The 14,849-nt window shown below is 32.4% G+C and overlaps 1 protein-coding gene across 1 annotated transcript; it reads left to right on the top strand.

Moving 5' to 3' along the window:
* On the top strand, positions 1 to 14,843 carry LOC118744715 (G protein-coupled receptor kinase 1). Its single transcript, XM_036477936.1, has 16 exons — positions 1 to 338; positions 411 to 581; positions 8,106 to 8,182; positions 8,251 to 8,324; positions 10,792 to 10,893; positions 11,374 to 11,448; positions 11,570 to 11,631; positions 11,694 to 11,745; positions 11,817 to 12,008; positions 12,091 to 12,246; positions 12,320 to 12,646; positions 12,711 to 12,811; positions 12,889 to 13,107; positions 13,204 to 13,410; positions 14,357 to 14,519; positions 14,593 to 14,843. The coding sequence occupies exons 2-16, from the start codon at positions 469 to 471 to the stop codon at positions 14,776 to 14,778; spliced, it is 2,106 nt and encodes a 701-aa protein (XP_036333829.1). The 5' UTR covers positions 1 to 338; positions 411 to 468; the 3' UTR covers positions 14,779 to 14,843.
* Positions 14,844 to 14,849: the final 6 nt, after the last annotated feature.

Here is a 14,849-nt window from a genome sequence, read left to right as displayed (position 1 = left end):
CATGCTCTCGAATTGGTACATTGCGAAGTTAGTATCCTATTCTGATTGGATGTATTATATTGATACACATTAGATTAAAAAAATATATATATGTATTTAGATATAAATTTCTTTTTTGTGGTCAATTGAATAAGCTAAGCTGCTGTATAATGTACAATTAATTTATCCTATATGCATATTTGTGATTTGAAATAGTTTATGTGAAAAGGTGCAATACTGAAAGAAATATATGTACATAGTAGTGTGCACATATGAAAACAAAGAATTGGCAAAAATGTAAGGCAATGCAACGTCTTTCATTTGTTGGGAGATTGTCGTCGTCGGTACCATTTCAATAGGTACGTTGTTGTGTTCGTATTCGTAAATTTTTTAATCGGAACTGTGAAAAGAAAGTGAAAAGGAATTTTTAGCAAGTAGATTTGCTTGCATAGTACACCTAACGAAGGAACCGAGGTCCAACGCACAAACATGGCGGATTTGGAAGCTGTGCTGGCGGACGTCAGCTATCTGATGGCCATGGAGAAATCCAAATGTACACCAGCAGCCAGAGCTAGCAAAAGGCTTGTTTTGCCCGACCCCAGGTACGTATGTGTGCACACACAAACATGCATACTATTCCATGTATATATATGCATGTATGTAATAGGTATTCATTTGCGATATGAATGAATGTATGTCAGTTGGTGCAGGTTGTATTCCCCCAAAAACGCCCAATTCTGCATGGCAAGATTTTTATGTTTTTTGTTTTCTTTTTATTTATTTAAGCTAAACAAAATATGTATGCGTATTGCTGACTAACTAATCGAAAATTTCAATTACATACACACTTACCTACTCTTTTGTGTTTCACTTTTTTATTTACTTTTTTTTCCATTTTCTAGTGTGTTTTGCTTTGAATTGCTATCTTGCAATTAAAGTTCTATCTCTGTTTTGTATTGTGTACGAACAGTTGGAATGTACGTATGTCCATATGTATGTACATATGTACGTAGGAAAATGTAAAAATAGATATGTATACAATTGTCCAGTAGTTGATAATCGAAAACTTCAGAAGTTCAATGGTGTGTAAAATGAAAAAAAAAATATATGTATATATATACGGATGCGCATACATACACAGGGCTACCAACTATCCTTAGCTACGAAGTGCCATATTGAGAATAAAAAGTGCCAAAATGTGCCAAATAGAAAATAAAAGTGCCATCCTTTTTAATTCCTTCCATTTAGCATTACAATCAGTGTTGCCAAGCATGAGCTTTTCCTACCTAGGTTGGTAGGCTAGATTGGATTTTGGTAGGTTCCGCGACAATAAAAGTTATTTGCGAAAAATATAAAATATGTACAGTATTGACCAATACAATAGCACCCCCATTTCAAAGTTATATGGTTTCCCAATCATGTTTATTTATTTTTAGGAATTTTAACGAAACCCATATTAACCCAAGTTTAAAACTTTGTAGAAGAAATTTTCACTAAAATTTCAAACTTTTTCCTCAGAAGTGTTAGAATTTTTTTGAGTACACAATTTTATAGCCTATTCAATTTTAGTCTAACAATGTGCAAGTTTCAAGTGGCTAAAAATCACCGCTGATTTTTTAGAATTTTTTTGCGGCTTTCTTCCATACAAAAATAACACACAGGAGTTAACACACTCCTTATATGGAACCAAGTGTGACAAGAGAAACTTCTAAATAATCAACGGTAATTTTTAGCCAATTGAAGCTTGCACATTGTTAGGCTAAAATTGAATGGACTATAAAACTGCGTACTCAAAAAAATTCTAACACTTCTGAGGAAAAAGTTTAAAATTTAGGTGAAAATTCGTCGACTTTTTTGTAGTCTTTTACAAAGTTCAAAACTTGGGTTTACATATATGGAATTTGTTAGAGAATGAACTGTATTTTAATCGAAAATTCCCAAAAGTTAATACTTAAACATATGTAAGTGGCAATATCACTTTGAAATGGGTGTGCTATAGATATGACCAGTACTGTATATCCAAACATTTTAGAAGCCTTGTTTACACGAATATTTTACTGGAGTGTTCGTATAGCGGCGACCGTAAAGATGTAAATATACATACCTGACTCGTAAGTAAAATATTACCGATATACAATATGTACATCCAAGGTATATGTATACTTTATGTGCCTAGAACTTCAATCGAACTCAACTAGAAACTACATATCTATGTACATATATGTCCTGTCCACCTGATAGAGACTTCATGGTAAGACTTGGGGGAATATGACCAAAACTAACCGATTGGCCTTTCAATACGGTAGTAAGAGCCTGATGGCCAAAAGCTAAGCAAGTAAAGGTGTGTGCCACCTTGAGCAAGCTGCGCCGACTGGTCAGTGTAGCCGTCGCAGGCGACATGGCTACCTGTGCAACGGATGCACTTTATGTCAATACATGCATTCCTCCTTTGTTCATTCTGTTTGAAAAAAAAGGCCTGCTGGAGCGCCCTACGACTGCCCAATATAATCTGCAAGAAAGTCATTCTAAAGGCAGGTTCTAAAGGCATTCCTGGATAATCCCAAGTTGTCCTTCTACAAGCCCTACAAGGTCAGAATTCCTCAAAAGGACTGCTGTGAAGTGATAACAACTATGATTGACGAAGGGTCCCAAGTATGGTGTACAGACGGATCAAATATGGACGACTGGCTGAAGTCTTCGCAAACGAGCTCTGTGTAGAAGGACAAATGGGGCCAAAATAAATATAATGTCGGATATTCAGGCATGTTAAAGGCCTTAGACTCTTAAAATGGCGTCATGCTTGTCGACAGCGTTTTACAGCTTGAAAGCCCATAATAGCGTAATGCTGGGGTCGGTTCCGGGACATGAAGGGTTTGAAGGCAACGATAGGACTGACTGTCTCCAAAAGCTGGAAATCCCAGAGCATATTCTATGTGACTGCCCACGTATCATAAATAGCAGACTGATACACCTTACGGAACGATTCTCTTCTTCAACCAAAATTTTAAATATCCTAAGGTTGGAGTGATTACAAATATAAAAGTATGATATATCGATGTTCTTGACTCGGGGATTAAGTTCATTGACTGCAAGTAACCCGTTCTAGTACTTACCCACCAGATCTCAAATTCTTTCACCCTAAGGTACCACGCTAATATCCGTAAGTTAAAGGTCGCCAAAAGTCACTAAACGTTTGCTAAAGAAGTATTTTAGTTCGAAGGCAATTACATTTTTTTACGCACGTGTAATAAAAATAATAATATGTATGTATATGTAAAGAGACAAACATGTGTGTAAGTCGGTACAGTAAAATTAATTGTTATACTTAGTTAAGTTGTTTGTTATGTTATCTACATTTTTAATAATTTTGGCATTGGATAAACAATTTAAATACTTCAAAAATTTTTGGTAGGTTTTTGTTGGGCTTGGTAGGAAAAAAAAACTAGTTCGTGGCAACACTGATTACAATTAGAAACACATTCCTAAAACCAAAGTCTAACGCAAAATAAGATAAACCAATATAGAAATTGGAAAATTTTAGTTGAGTAAAAGAAGTACAAGCAAAGGATTTCACAAAAATGTATTGAAATATTACTATTTTTCAAAAGTACCATTTTAGAACTTTGTGCCAAATTGAAAAATTAAGTGCCATTAGAAGTAAAATAGGGCCAAAAATGGCACGGTTTGAGCCAAGTTGGTAGTCCCGTACATACATATGTACATTATGTATGCATTCATTTGTATATATGTATGTATGTACATGCAATGCCTATGCACATATTTGCATTGTGTTGTAGGTGGTCCAGAACTGTGTATGTTCATATAAACATTGTTATTGCATTAAGTTGCAGCATTCATAACAAAATATCCTCATTGCACTTCTCATAATCCACATACAGACACAAGTACATAAGTACATGTATAGACCCTGCAGGAAACGGGACTAGTTTGTAACTAACTATTAACTAACTAGCAGACGATTAGTGGTAACTATTTATTAACTATTTCCTTTGGCCGTAACTAAATACTTTTGAAGGGCAATGACCGAAAAATATTGACAACTGGTTTCCTCTGTATTAGATTTCAACTATCTTATAGCTAACTACTTTTGGACATAAACTATCAATAAAAAAAAAAAGATTTTTTAATTTTTTTATATTTTTATTTATTTACTTATTTTATTTAACATTACATATTTGCTTATTTGTTTACATGTTCATACTTGAATTCGATCAGACATAACATCAATAGATAATATAAAATTTCGACCTTTATTTTATCTGTCCTAATTACGAAAAAGAATCTGCGAAGTGCAGAAAAAAGTGTATGGAAAGTAATTTTTGTATGAGGATATTTAAATAGAAACTTGTAAAGAAAAAAAAATCCCGATAACGTCTGCATGGCTCCTGCACGACTTTACAACTAACTCAAAGTTAGTTTTGTCATAGATAATTAAAAGTTAGTTATTTATCGGAATCCCGCAAAAAAGCTAACTAGAAATTAGCAGTTTTTGAATTTTTCAAAAATACCATTATATAGGAGATGTGCGTGCTTATGATTCAATTTTGCCCATTTTCAATACCAACATACATATGCAGATAATACCCCTGCATGAGGGGAAACCTGCATATAATTTGTCGTTTGCACGGAAAGACAGACATGGCTAATCGATTTCTCTTTTCATTCTGGGCATTTTGGTATAAATATTTATGTCTATAACTGCATGCATTGTATGTATCTCGATGCCTTTAGGGCATTGTGAACAAGTACGCTTTGGTATAAAAATGTCTATGTTATAGATCACAGAACTATAATCCCACGTTTGATCTAAAGTAAATACAGACAGAAAAATATTTGTATATTTCCGTGATTTGAGTTGAAACGGACACTGGCGAAAACAAATTTAATTCTTCATTATTTATGTAGTTATGCCAAAGGATTAAAAAAAAAATTCTGAAAAAATATCTGAAAAAAAAACATGTGTACATACTAATAATTTAGCATACAAGAATACAAAATTTGTATATGTCCTTTTCGAAAACAAATGGAATATATGTACATATGTATTTATATCGACTATACCACGTACATACATGCATACATTCACCATTTTAAACTCTGCATGCCGCTCTGTGGCCTTAAGGGCATTTTCAGCCCCATACATGGGTATGGGTACGGGATCAGGATTGGTTGTTGTTATCCACATCCACATACTCCCATACATACATATATAGAAAATATTTGCAATGTATACCTCCTGGCATGCACTTTTGTGGCTTATCAATAAAGCTATTTTTACACACAGAATTATTGGTGTGCTTGTGTGTACATATGTATGTATACATATATGTTAGGGTAGTCAAAAACTTTTTCCAGCCACCCCCAGAATTGAACAATATCGAAAATACGGAGACCCGTATTTTTTTATTTTGAAATCGGTTAATATTTAACCGTTCCGCCGGGGCTTTAAAATTTTCCATATAAGTTGGTGGAAAAATAAAAAGGGACACATTTTAACAAATTTTCCTTTTTCTTTTATTTATTTTATTTTTATAATTTTTTTTTATAAAAGTATAGCTCACTATCGTAACAAACACCATTTAAATTCATATTTCAAACTGTGTGCAAAAATTATAAAAATTCTGCAAAATGGCATCTCAATTTTCAACCTTTTAATCAGAGGTTTTAGAATTTTCTTGTGTATGCGGATTTAAAGCCCATTAAATTTTTGGTAGAATGAAGCGTAAGTTTTGAATTTTGGCAATTTTTTTTAACGCGTATGAACATTCAGTATAAAAATTATCAAAAATTAACGCAATTTCTTAGAAACTTCAAACTTGCATCTTATTGCACTAAAATTTAATGGAAATTTTGCAGAATTTTTATAATTTTTGCACAAAGTTTAAAATATTTGTTAGATAATGGGCTATACTTTTATAAAAAAAATAATGAATATTAAATAAATTAAAGAAAAACGGGGAAAATTTGTTAAAATGTTGTGTCCCTGTTTATACATAAATCTTTTAACGTAAAATTGCTATAAAATCGTTAAGATTAAATAATTTTTGATGGAATAAATCATTTCACTTTAGAAGTCTTCAATCAGTTACAATTAGGATGGACATTTAACTTAGAAAATTTTACTATTTTTTCATAAGCGAAAATCTCTTCTCTGACAAGATTCATGTGTTCGCAAGCAAGAAAAATATGTATACAAAATGGATTTTCCTGTGTATTTTTTTGGACCACCCTAAAGTATATACATATTTACGTACGTACATATGTGCATTTGTATTTATGAATTTGTAAATAGGATGCGCACTCGCGTATGTGCTTGTAAATCATACATGCTATATCTGTATTTATGGAAGAATTTCAATAATTTTAAACACGATTGATTGAATGTGTAAATAAATATCCATTGCTAGATAATTGCACTTTTTTGCATATTGAAATGCATGTACATTAGGAAAATCCAATATAACTGACCTAACGAATTTATGGCCTTAAAAGGACTTATTTACTGAGAAGAAAATTCTCCCATTTGGAAAAATGTGCGTGTCGCACAGGGATCAAAATTCAGATTACCCTACGAAGACGTCTTATAGTAGTATCGATGTTAAGTATTAAAAAAAAAATTAATTTTTTTCATTTCACTTTAAGGACCACCCTAATACATATATATATATATATATATATATATACATATGAGGCATTCGGCATATCGGACATATCGGGTATATCGGGCACCAAATTTGGTTTCACACTTTTGATTGGTTTCAAATTGGCTTTATGGATTGTATACATGTAATAAGTTGACGTGTTTTCAAGGAAGTTTTTTGGTTCTTTTCAAAGAATCTTCTAGAAATGGGCGTGGCAATATTAAAGTCAATATTAAAACCAAATTTCAAAAATTTGCCAGAATATGTATATGGATTGAAAAAGTTGTGAAACCAATGTTGTTCATGAAGAGATATTCTGCCGAATTCCGCAACAAAATCTGCATCTTGCTAATTTTAGTCCTACAATTGCCACGCCGATTTCTAGGGGTTTGTCCCGATTTTTAACACTATGCTAAATATGTATATCGCATTTTTCGACAAGAAATTACAAAAGATTGTTGACTCTCACAAAATAAACCATCTCGTCATAAAAAAAAAAAATATTTTAAAACTAGTTCCTGGAAAACGCCCATTTTTTTGAAGCATGTTTTCTATAGAGAATAGGGATTATAGTGGTGTAATTTTAAATCCCTATTTTACTGGTTTTCTCTATGCAAATCAACTTCGAGAAGTTCAACTATTTGTCATACAACAGGGCGAACAGCGATTGTATTTTGATGAGAAGCATTAATTTCATGGCAGAAATAAGCTCGGAGGTTTGCCATTGGCTGCCGTGAGGCGACCGCTGTCAAGAAAAAAAACTTTCTTCTATATTTTTTTTGCGATGTTGCATTGACCAGGGCTTGAAGCCAGGCCGTACGGAGTGGAAGCGCGCAATGCTTACCACTACACCACGTCCTCTTAAATTGGTTACGCTAGTTGTTTTGGATCACCCTAATGTACATATGTTTATCGTTTGTTGCTCTTAGTAGTGCAATATTTTTCATTCAAACAAAAATGCATGTCATACCACCTCTCGAAACCTTAACAAACAATGCCAAATTATGTAGATGTGTGTACGTATCTTGGTTACTCGAATTTTGAAATTTAGTTGATTTTTTTTTTTTTAATCTGGTACTCTCATTATCGTACGAGTATTATAAAAATAACTGCGTACTTTCACGAAAAATATTGTTTTCAATAAATTTATTACTTTTTTTCGTTACAAAAAATGTAAAAATAGTAGACTAGGTAACTCAAATTTTAAAATTTTGATGCACTTTTACGATTTCATTTATTATTTTATTTTTACTTTTAATGTGCTTTTACGAAAATACAATTTTGTCTTTTTATTAGTTTCCTATTAAATTTAAGTCTATATTAATGTCATATAAATATTTCATCCCATCTTCTTGTTCTTAAATGTAATGTGCGTGTGTGCGTATTAGTTAAAAAAAATGTGTTATGAGCTTTAACGCAATTTATTTATTAATTGATTAATTTTCATGAAATTATATTAACTAGCGTCCGGAGTGTTATGTATAAATATTTGGAAAAGGAGAGCGAACTGAATTTCCACAAAATATTCAACCAAATATTGGGTACGTATACAAATTTTATTTTTTCATATTGATTGGATGAAAAGCTTAAAATTTTTATTGTTTCTAAGGTTATTTGCTGTTCAAAGACTTTTGCGAAAATGATTCAGAAGAACCCATACAGCAGCTTAAATTTTACGAACAGGTGATTTAATCTTGTAAAACCTTTTTTTAAATGAAAAAATAGTTTTATGATTTCTTATTGAAGTTCAGTTAGGTTAAGTTACGTTAAGTCTTCACTGATTACTTCTTTAAGAAACTAATTTATGATACTTTTTTTTTGAAAATATAGACTTTTGCTTTCGCGTTCCATTAATTAAGAAAAATTTCGTTCATATGATTTTCTTTTGTTCGTAATTGGAACTGGAATTTATTTTTCTTTACGGTAAATTTTTAAGTTTTCAGGCATATCAACTGCTGCCAGGGCCGAACATAACAGTTATTGATGAACACTGTCATGGAAAAATTCACTATGAAGGAAATGTTCTACAACTAAGTGATACATACCAATCGATTTTTTTTTCACCGAGACTCAAATTTGAACATAAATATTTATTTTTATGCAAAATGAAAAAAATAACAATTATTTTTGATTTTTTCATTATAAATCCAAAATAACCATTATTTTTGATTTTTATATTATATGTCTTAGATAATAGTTATTGAAGACTTTTATTTATAAAAGTCATCAATAAAAATCAGTCAGTGACTTTTACTTTTAAAAGTCATCAATATAAATCAGTCACCGACTTTTATTTTTAAAATCATTCGTGTAAAAGTCATTAAAATTTTTCGCAGCTAAAAAGGTGTTGGGAAACAAAAGTTTACTACAACTTATTGAAATTACTTTTATAAGTATGATTTAAAAAATAAAACTCAGTGACTGATTTTTATTTATGACTTTTATAAATAAGTCTTCGATAACTGTTATCTAAGACAACAAGTCGCTAGCTTAGAGTAAAAAGTTTCTATTTCCACTTTTTATGATAAAAATTATGAAACTACCTTTCCTTTCGTAGCCTGGTTTTTATGCCAGTTTTTATTAAACAAAATGAAAAGTGTGCTTAAATTTCAAATAGTTACAAAAAAAATTATAAAGTGGCTAATTTAGAAAAAAAGTCAAACTTTATTAATTTACATGAAAACCTAAAAGCTCTTAATTTCCTAATTTGTCTGCTGAAAAGTTAGAAGGAGCAGCCTTTACAGCAACAAAATTGCAAATAGCCTTTTGTTTCCTCTCCTCGTAGAGTTCTCACCCTCCAAATGGTAAATAGTTCACTGCTGACCGTATAAAAAATAGCTACAAAAAAAAACCTTTTACTCAGGAAACACAAAAAATCGCACATGAAATTGACAGATTAAACTCAAAACTCTTCATTTTACACGTTTTTGATAGTCTAAACACGGCCAAATGCGGCCAACATTTTAAAATGTTTTTCAAATATCACTTAGAAAAAAAATTATATGCGACAAGTTCACATTAAAAAAAAAAAAAAAACAAAAAAAAAAAGTTATAGATGTTGTTGTTGTTGTAGCAGCATACAAGTTCCCCATAGAGTTTTGGGGAGTGTTGCTGGAGTGACAGTCCTTGGCCAGATATAAACCTGGGTCGTTCCGGTTACGTAGACCCGACTGTCGTGGGAACAGTTATAGATCTTAGGGCTCAGTTAGTCTAGACTCAACTTAACTTACGTAAGAAGCGAACATATTTTGTTTTTATATTTTCCTTTTTAGGTGATTGTCACTTTGCAGGCGAAACTCACGATAAGGCTGTATATTAATATTTTTTAGATAATTATCTTAAATATAGTTGTTTGAAAGCAGCTAAACAAATAACACGAAATCTATTACAATATTTAACCCACAGACAACGATTTTTACCACCTGCTAAGCAGTTGTCGTTGCTTTTTACAAATACAAAAGCTAACGTTATTTGGTTTCAGAGTTTTTTTATCAAATACTAAGGGCAAAAAGTTTATTTTTTTAAGCACAAAACGACTTTTAGTCACATAAACTGATCAAACTACCGATAGTCCAATGTATGGAAAAAACCTTGCCTGCAAGACTTTTAATAAAAAAGGCCTTTCAAAATATTCCAAGGACAGCTCGTTCCTTGCCGCATTTATCGGCGAAAAGAAAGACTGTCAATCGAATTAACAAGAACAACAAACTAAACAAAACTAAAGTTTTTCGCCTGTAAAACCACCACTCTCTAACAAACATTTGAGGCGTACAAAAATCCTGTCGCGACTCCTAACGCTGTGCATTTATTAATGTCCTTATTTGAAATTTTTTGACCGCAAAAGCTTAGAGCCATCTGAATATACTTTGTTATGCGAACACTCACGCTTTTCTTTAAACAATAAAAGATTGGTATCGTAATGGACCTACTGTCATTTACCTGCAGCCGTTTTGTTTTAGTTCCGTTTTATTATTTCATATTGTTTTCGCACGATGCTGTCCGTCCAGTTCAGCTATCCCCTATATTTGCAAGTCTTTTAATTTTATTCCCTATGGACCTACTTTAGTGAACCGGAGTGTATAATGTAATAATACAAAAATAATTATGCTCAAAGAAGGGATACAAATTATTTATTTACTTCTTTATACAGATAAAAAATTTTGAGAAAACCGAAAGCTATGAAGAGCGCAAAGAATTAGCTCGAGAAATATATGACAATTTTATTATGGAAGAAATGCTCTCTCACACATACGTAAGTGATGAATTTTGTTTAACTATAATGAATTTTGGACGCTATATATGCATATGCATTAGCGTGCATCATCGTAATTATAAAATTTATTATATTTTAATACTTCCTACAAAACATTTCAGAATTTTAAAATACCTCCAAAAATCTCATTATTTTGTTTCCGTTGATAAAATTTTGTAACTTTTTTACGCTGACCTTTTAAGTTTAAACTCTTCTAAGTATCATCTGAGGTGATTTTTTTTTTAGAAAAAAATATTTTTAAAAACTAATTTTATTAAAAAAAACTCGGTTTTAGATGTGTTTTCAGATTGGTGCAGTTCACGTAAATTTCGATATTTTTAGGAAATATATTGGCGGGAGTCTTAAAGTATAATACATTTTATAATTCTGGTAGAAAACCAAGAACTTTTTTTAGTGAGACACCCTAATATACATACATACATACATATGTATGTACATAAATATTTTGTATTCATTTAGGAATATTCCAAAGAAGCTGTAGCCAGTGTACAGAAATATCTTTTAAAAAATGAAGTACCCGTTAATTTGTTTGAGGTAAGTCTAATTGACTGTAATTCAGATTGCTTTTATACCAATATAAATATGTACATATGGATATGGAGCATTATATGTACAATATTTCATTTTCAATTCAATTCTGCAAATCGTGTTATAGCCTTATATCGAGGAGATATTTAACCACCTGAAAGGAAAGCCATTCAAAAAGTTCTTGGAGAGGTAAGTGTCCTAGAATAAAAATAAATGAAAGACAAGCTCTGATTTGTTTCTTCAAATTCTAGCGATAAATTCACACGATTTTGCCAATGGAAGAATCTAGAACTTAATATACAGGTATGTCAAACAAAATTTACTTTATAAGCCCTTAAACATATTTATTTAATGTTTCTTTTTTTTTTTTTTAGTTAACCATGAACGACTTCAGTGTTCACCGAATCATTGGCCGTGGGGGCTTTGGCGAAGTGTATGGCTGTCGAAAAGCTGACACTGGCAAAATGTATGCCATGAAATGTTTGGATAAAAAGCGCATCAAAATGAAACAAGGCGAAATGTTGGCGCTAAACGAAAGAACTATGTTGCAAGCTGTGAGCACAGGGGTAAGTATCTGAAATTGTTTTTTCCACTTAAATAGTACTTACCAACATTTTACTTTGCTATACTTTTACATTTTGTTCGCAGATGGACTGTCCTTTCATTGTTTGCATGACCTATGCATTTCATACACCTGACAAGCTGTGCTTCATACTTGATCTAATGAATGGCGGTGATCTGCATTATCATCTATCACAACATGGTGTCTTCAACGAGGATGAGATGAAGTTCTATGCCGCTGAGGTAAGTAATGTCGTTCGACGACATTTTACCGTATAAAAAAAAACCACAGAAATTTTCATTGGTCTCGTTTTAGGTAATTTTGGGCTTAGAACACATGCACAAACGCTTCATAGTCTACAGGGACTTAAAACCGGCAAACATTTTACTCGATGAGAATGGACACATACGCATATCGGACTTGGGTTTGGCATGCGATTATTCGCGAAAAAAGCCGCATGCCTCAGTGGGCACACACGGCTATATGGCGCCAGAAGTGCTTTCTAAAGGCACTGCATATGACTCATGCGCCGATTGGTTTAGTTTCGGCTGTATGCTTTATAAATTGCTTAAGGGTCATTCACCGTTCAGACAACACAAAACAAAAGATAAACACGAAATCGATCGAATGACTTTGACTATGGTGAGTTTATAAAGGGGTGGAAAAAAGATTATGACTGGTTTATAAACTATTTAATTTTTTTCAGAACGTTGAATTACCGGACTGTTTTACGCCCGAATTAAGAAGCCTTTTGGATTCATTGTTACAGAGAGAGGTAGATAAACGACTGGGATGCATGGGAAATGGGTAAATAGTCTGAATTAAATATATATGTTTAGTGTTTAATAACGTTAAAACTTATTTTGAAATAAAAATCAAAAAAGTGCGGACGAAGTGAAGATGCATCCATTCTTTTCGGGCATAGATTGGCACCAGGTCTATGTTCAAAAATATACACCACCATTAATACCACCGAGAGGCGAGGTTAATGCCGCTGATGCATTCGACATTGGCTCCTTTGATGAAGAGGATACGAAAGGCATTAAGCTAACAGATAGTGATCAGGAACTATACAAATTCTTTCCACTTACAATTTCCGAGAGGTGAATATACATACCAATGTATAACCGAATTCTGTGATAACATATGGAATATGGGTAGAATTATATATGCATACTATATATTTTTTCTTCCTATAGGTGGCAACAAGAAATCGCCGAAACAGTATTCGAAAGCGTTAACATTGAAACAGATAAAATAGAACAGAAGAAAAAGGCCAAACAAAAGCAGCATTTCGATGCAGACGAAAAGGAGTCGGACTGCATATTACATGGTTATATAAAAAAATTAGGTGGCTCCTTTGCATCACTCTGGCAAACCAAATATGCTAAGCTTTATCCAAATCGGTAAGAAGTGATCTTATATGTACATAAGTCAGTGACGATCAGAGAGGGCTTTTACTCCGAGCGTTTACATATCTATATCGGTGATGGGCACAGCCTTGCCCGCGACCAAAGCTCTTTTAAGCTTCCTATATAGTATGTATGTATGTATGTATACACTGACGAACAAAAGTATTGGCACATAGACTTTTTCGCAATATATGTAACTTTTATTATTCTAGTTTATTTTCGCTTTATAAAAATATATGTAGTTTATACTATAACAAAAAACATGAAAATAAAATCTCTAAACTTTGTGCATAACTCGGAAAAATTCAATAAACGGAACTTCAGAAAAATTCTAGGTACACAGTTTTATACCCCATACAATTTTATTATAACAAAGTGCAAGTTTGAAGTTGCTAAAAAAACCGCCTTGATTTTTGGCATTTTTTTCGCGCAGTTTCTTCCACTCTTTCTTCTATTTTTTTGTATGGAAGAAAATAATACATAACACCGTCCGCTAAAAAAATTACCGAAATCCAGTTCAAAGAGATGTAAGCAGTTTTTAGTTTGAAAATACCTTTGAAGATGGTTGCCACCTTTTGAAAGGTCGAGTTTAGTTACCGTATAAGTTACAAGTCAAATTAAATATTGAAATATGAGTGTCAAACGAAAGAGTTTTAGGAAAGCTTTGGTTTGAAAATATTTTTAATTAGGGTAGCCACCTATCCGGAAAGTGATATCTATCTTGGTTATTATGCACAACATATATGTATATATAATACGCGAAGGCAATTTCAAATTCAAGGGCTCGGCCTGTAGATGGACGACTAACATTTTCAATATTTTTAGGTGTTTGAAGAGTACCTATTGCCCCTGTTTAAAATATAAATTAAATTTTGGCGTTTTAACGCCATACGCCATGATTTATTCGAACAAAAATAACTAAACAAAAACTCGCTTACAGATTAGAGATGTATTCGGAGAGCGGAAGCAATAAGCCAGAGCTAATATTCATGGACCAAATTGAGGATATTTCCTCGGATTTCGTACATTACAAAGGAGAACAATGCATACAAATTCGCGTTAATGATGGATCTCGTGATGGCAGAATAATCCTAACAAATTCAGTACGTATAAGAGTTGATTAATTAAATTTTTGTACCTTTCATATGTTGTTTTTAATTTAATTTAAATTTGCAGGATGAAATCGGCTTAAAAGAATGGGCATTCTCTCTACGATCAGCCCATAAAAAGTCACAGGAGCTTTTGGGTTCTATGGCACGAAAAGCAGGAAAAATCTATGGCAGCGAACGTGATGCAAATAAATCTTTATATATTTTAACGGGAAGCAATCCAATTTCCAAAGTTTCCAACGGATCCAACTAGCAGATATACAAAGGACGCACTGAAAACTTAGGGCAGATGATGCTGGTGATGATGTCGATGAAAAAGAAAAA

The sequence above is a fragment of the Rhagoletis pomonella genome, unplaced genomic scaffold (genome assembly GCF_013731165.1).
Source record: "Rhagoletis pomonella isolate Grant_MI unplaced genomic scaffold, Rhpom_1.0 Rhpom_scaffold_00008, whole genome shotgun sequence".
Lineage (NCBI taxonomy): Eukaryota > Metazoa > Arthropoda > Insecta > Diptera > Tephritidae > Rhagoletis > Rhagoletis pomonella.
Note: the sequence above shows the minus strand (reverse complement) of the source record. Positions and strands in the feature narration are given on the sequence as shown.

Bases quoted from the DNA above. Each gene is read 5' to 3' on its own strand.
- LOC118744715 (XM_036477936.1), top strand. From the start codon at position 469: ATGGCGGATTTGGAAGCTGTGCTGGCGGACGTCAGCTATCTGATGGCC. The intron at 12,009-12,090 runs GTAAGTATCTGA...TTTTGTTCGCAG, and splicing joins TGCAAGCTGTGAGCACAGGG to ATGGACTGTCCTTTCATTGT. The intron at 13,411-14,356 runs GTAAGAAGTGAT...ACTCGCTTACAG, and splicing joins GCTAAGCTTTATCCAAATCG to ATTAGAGATGTATTCGGAGA.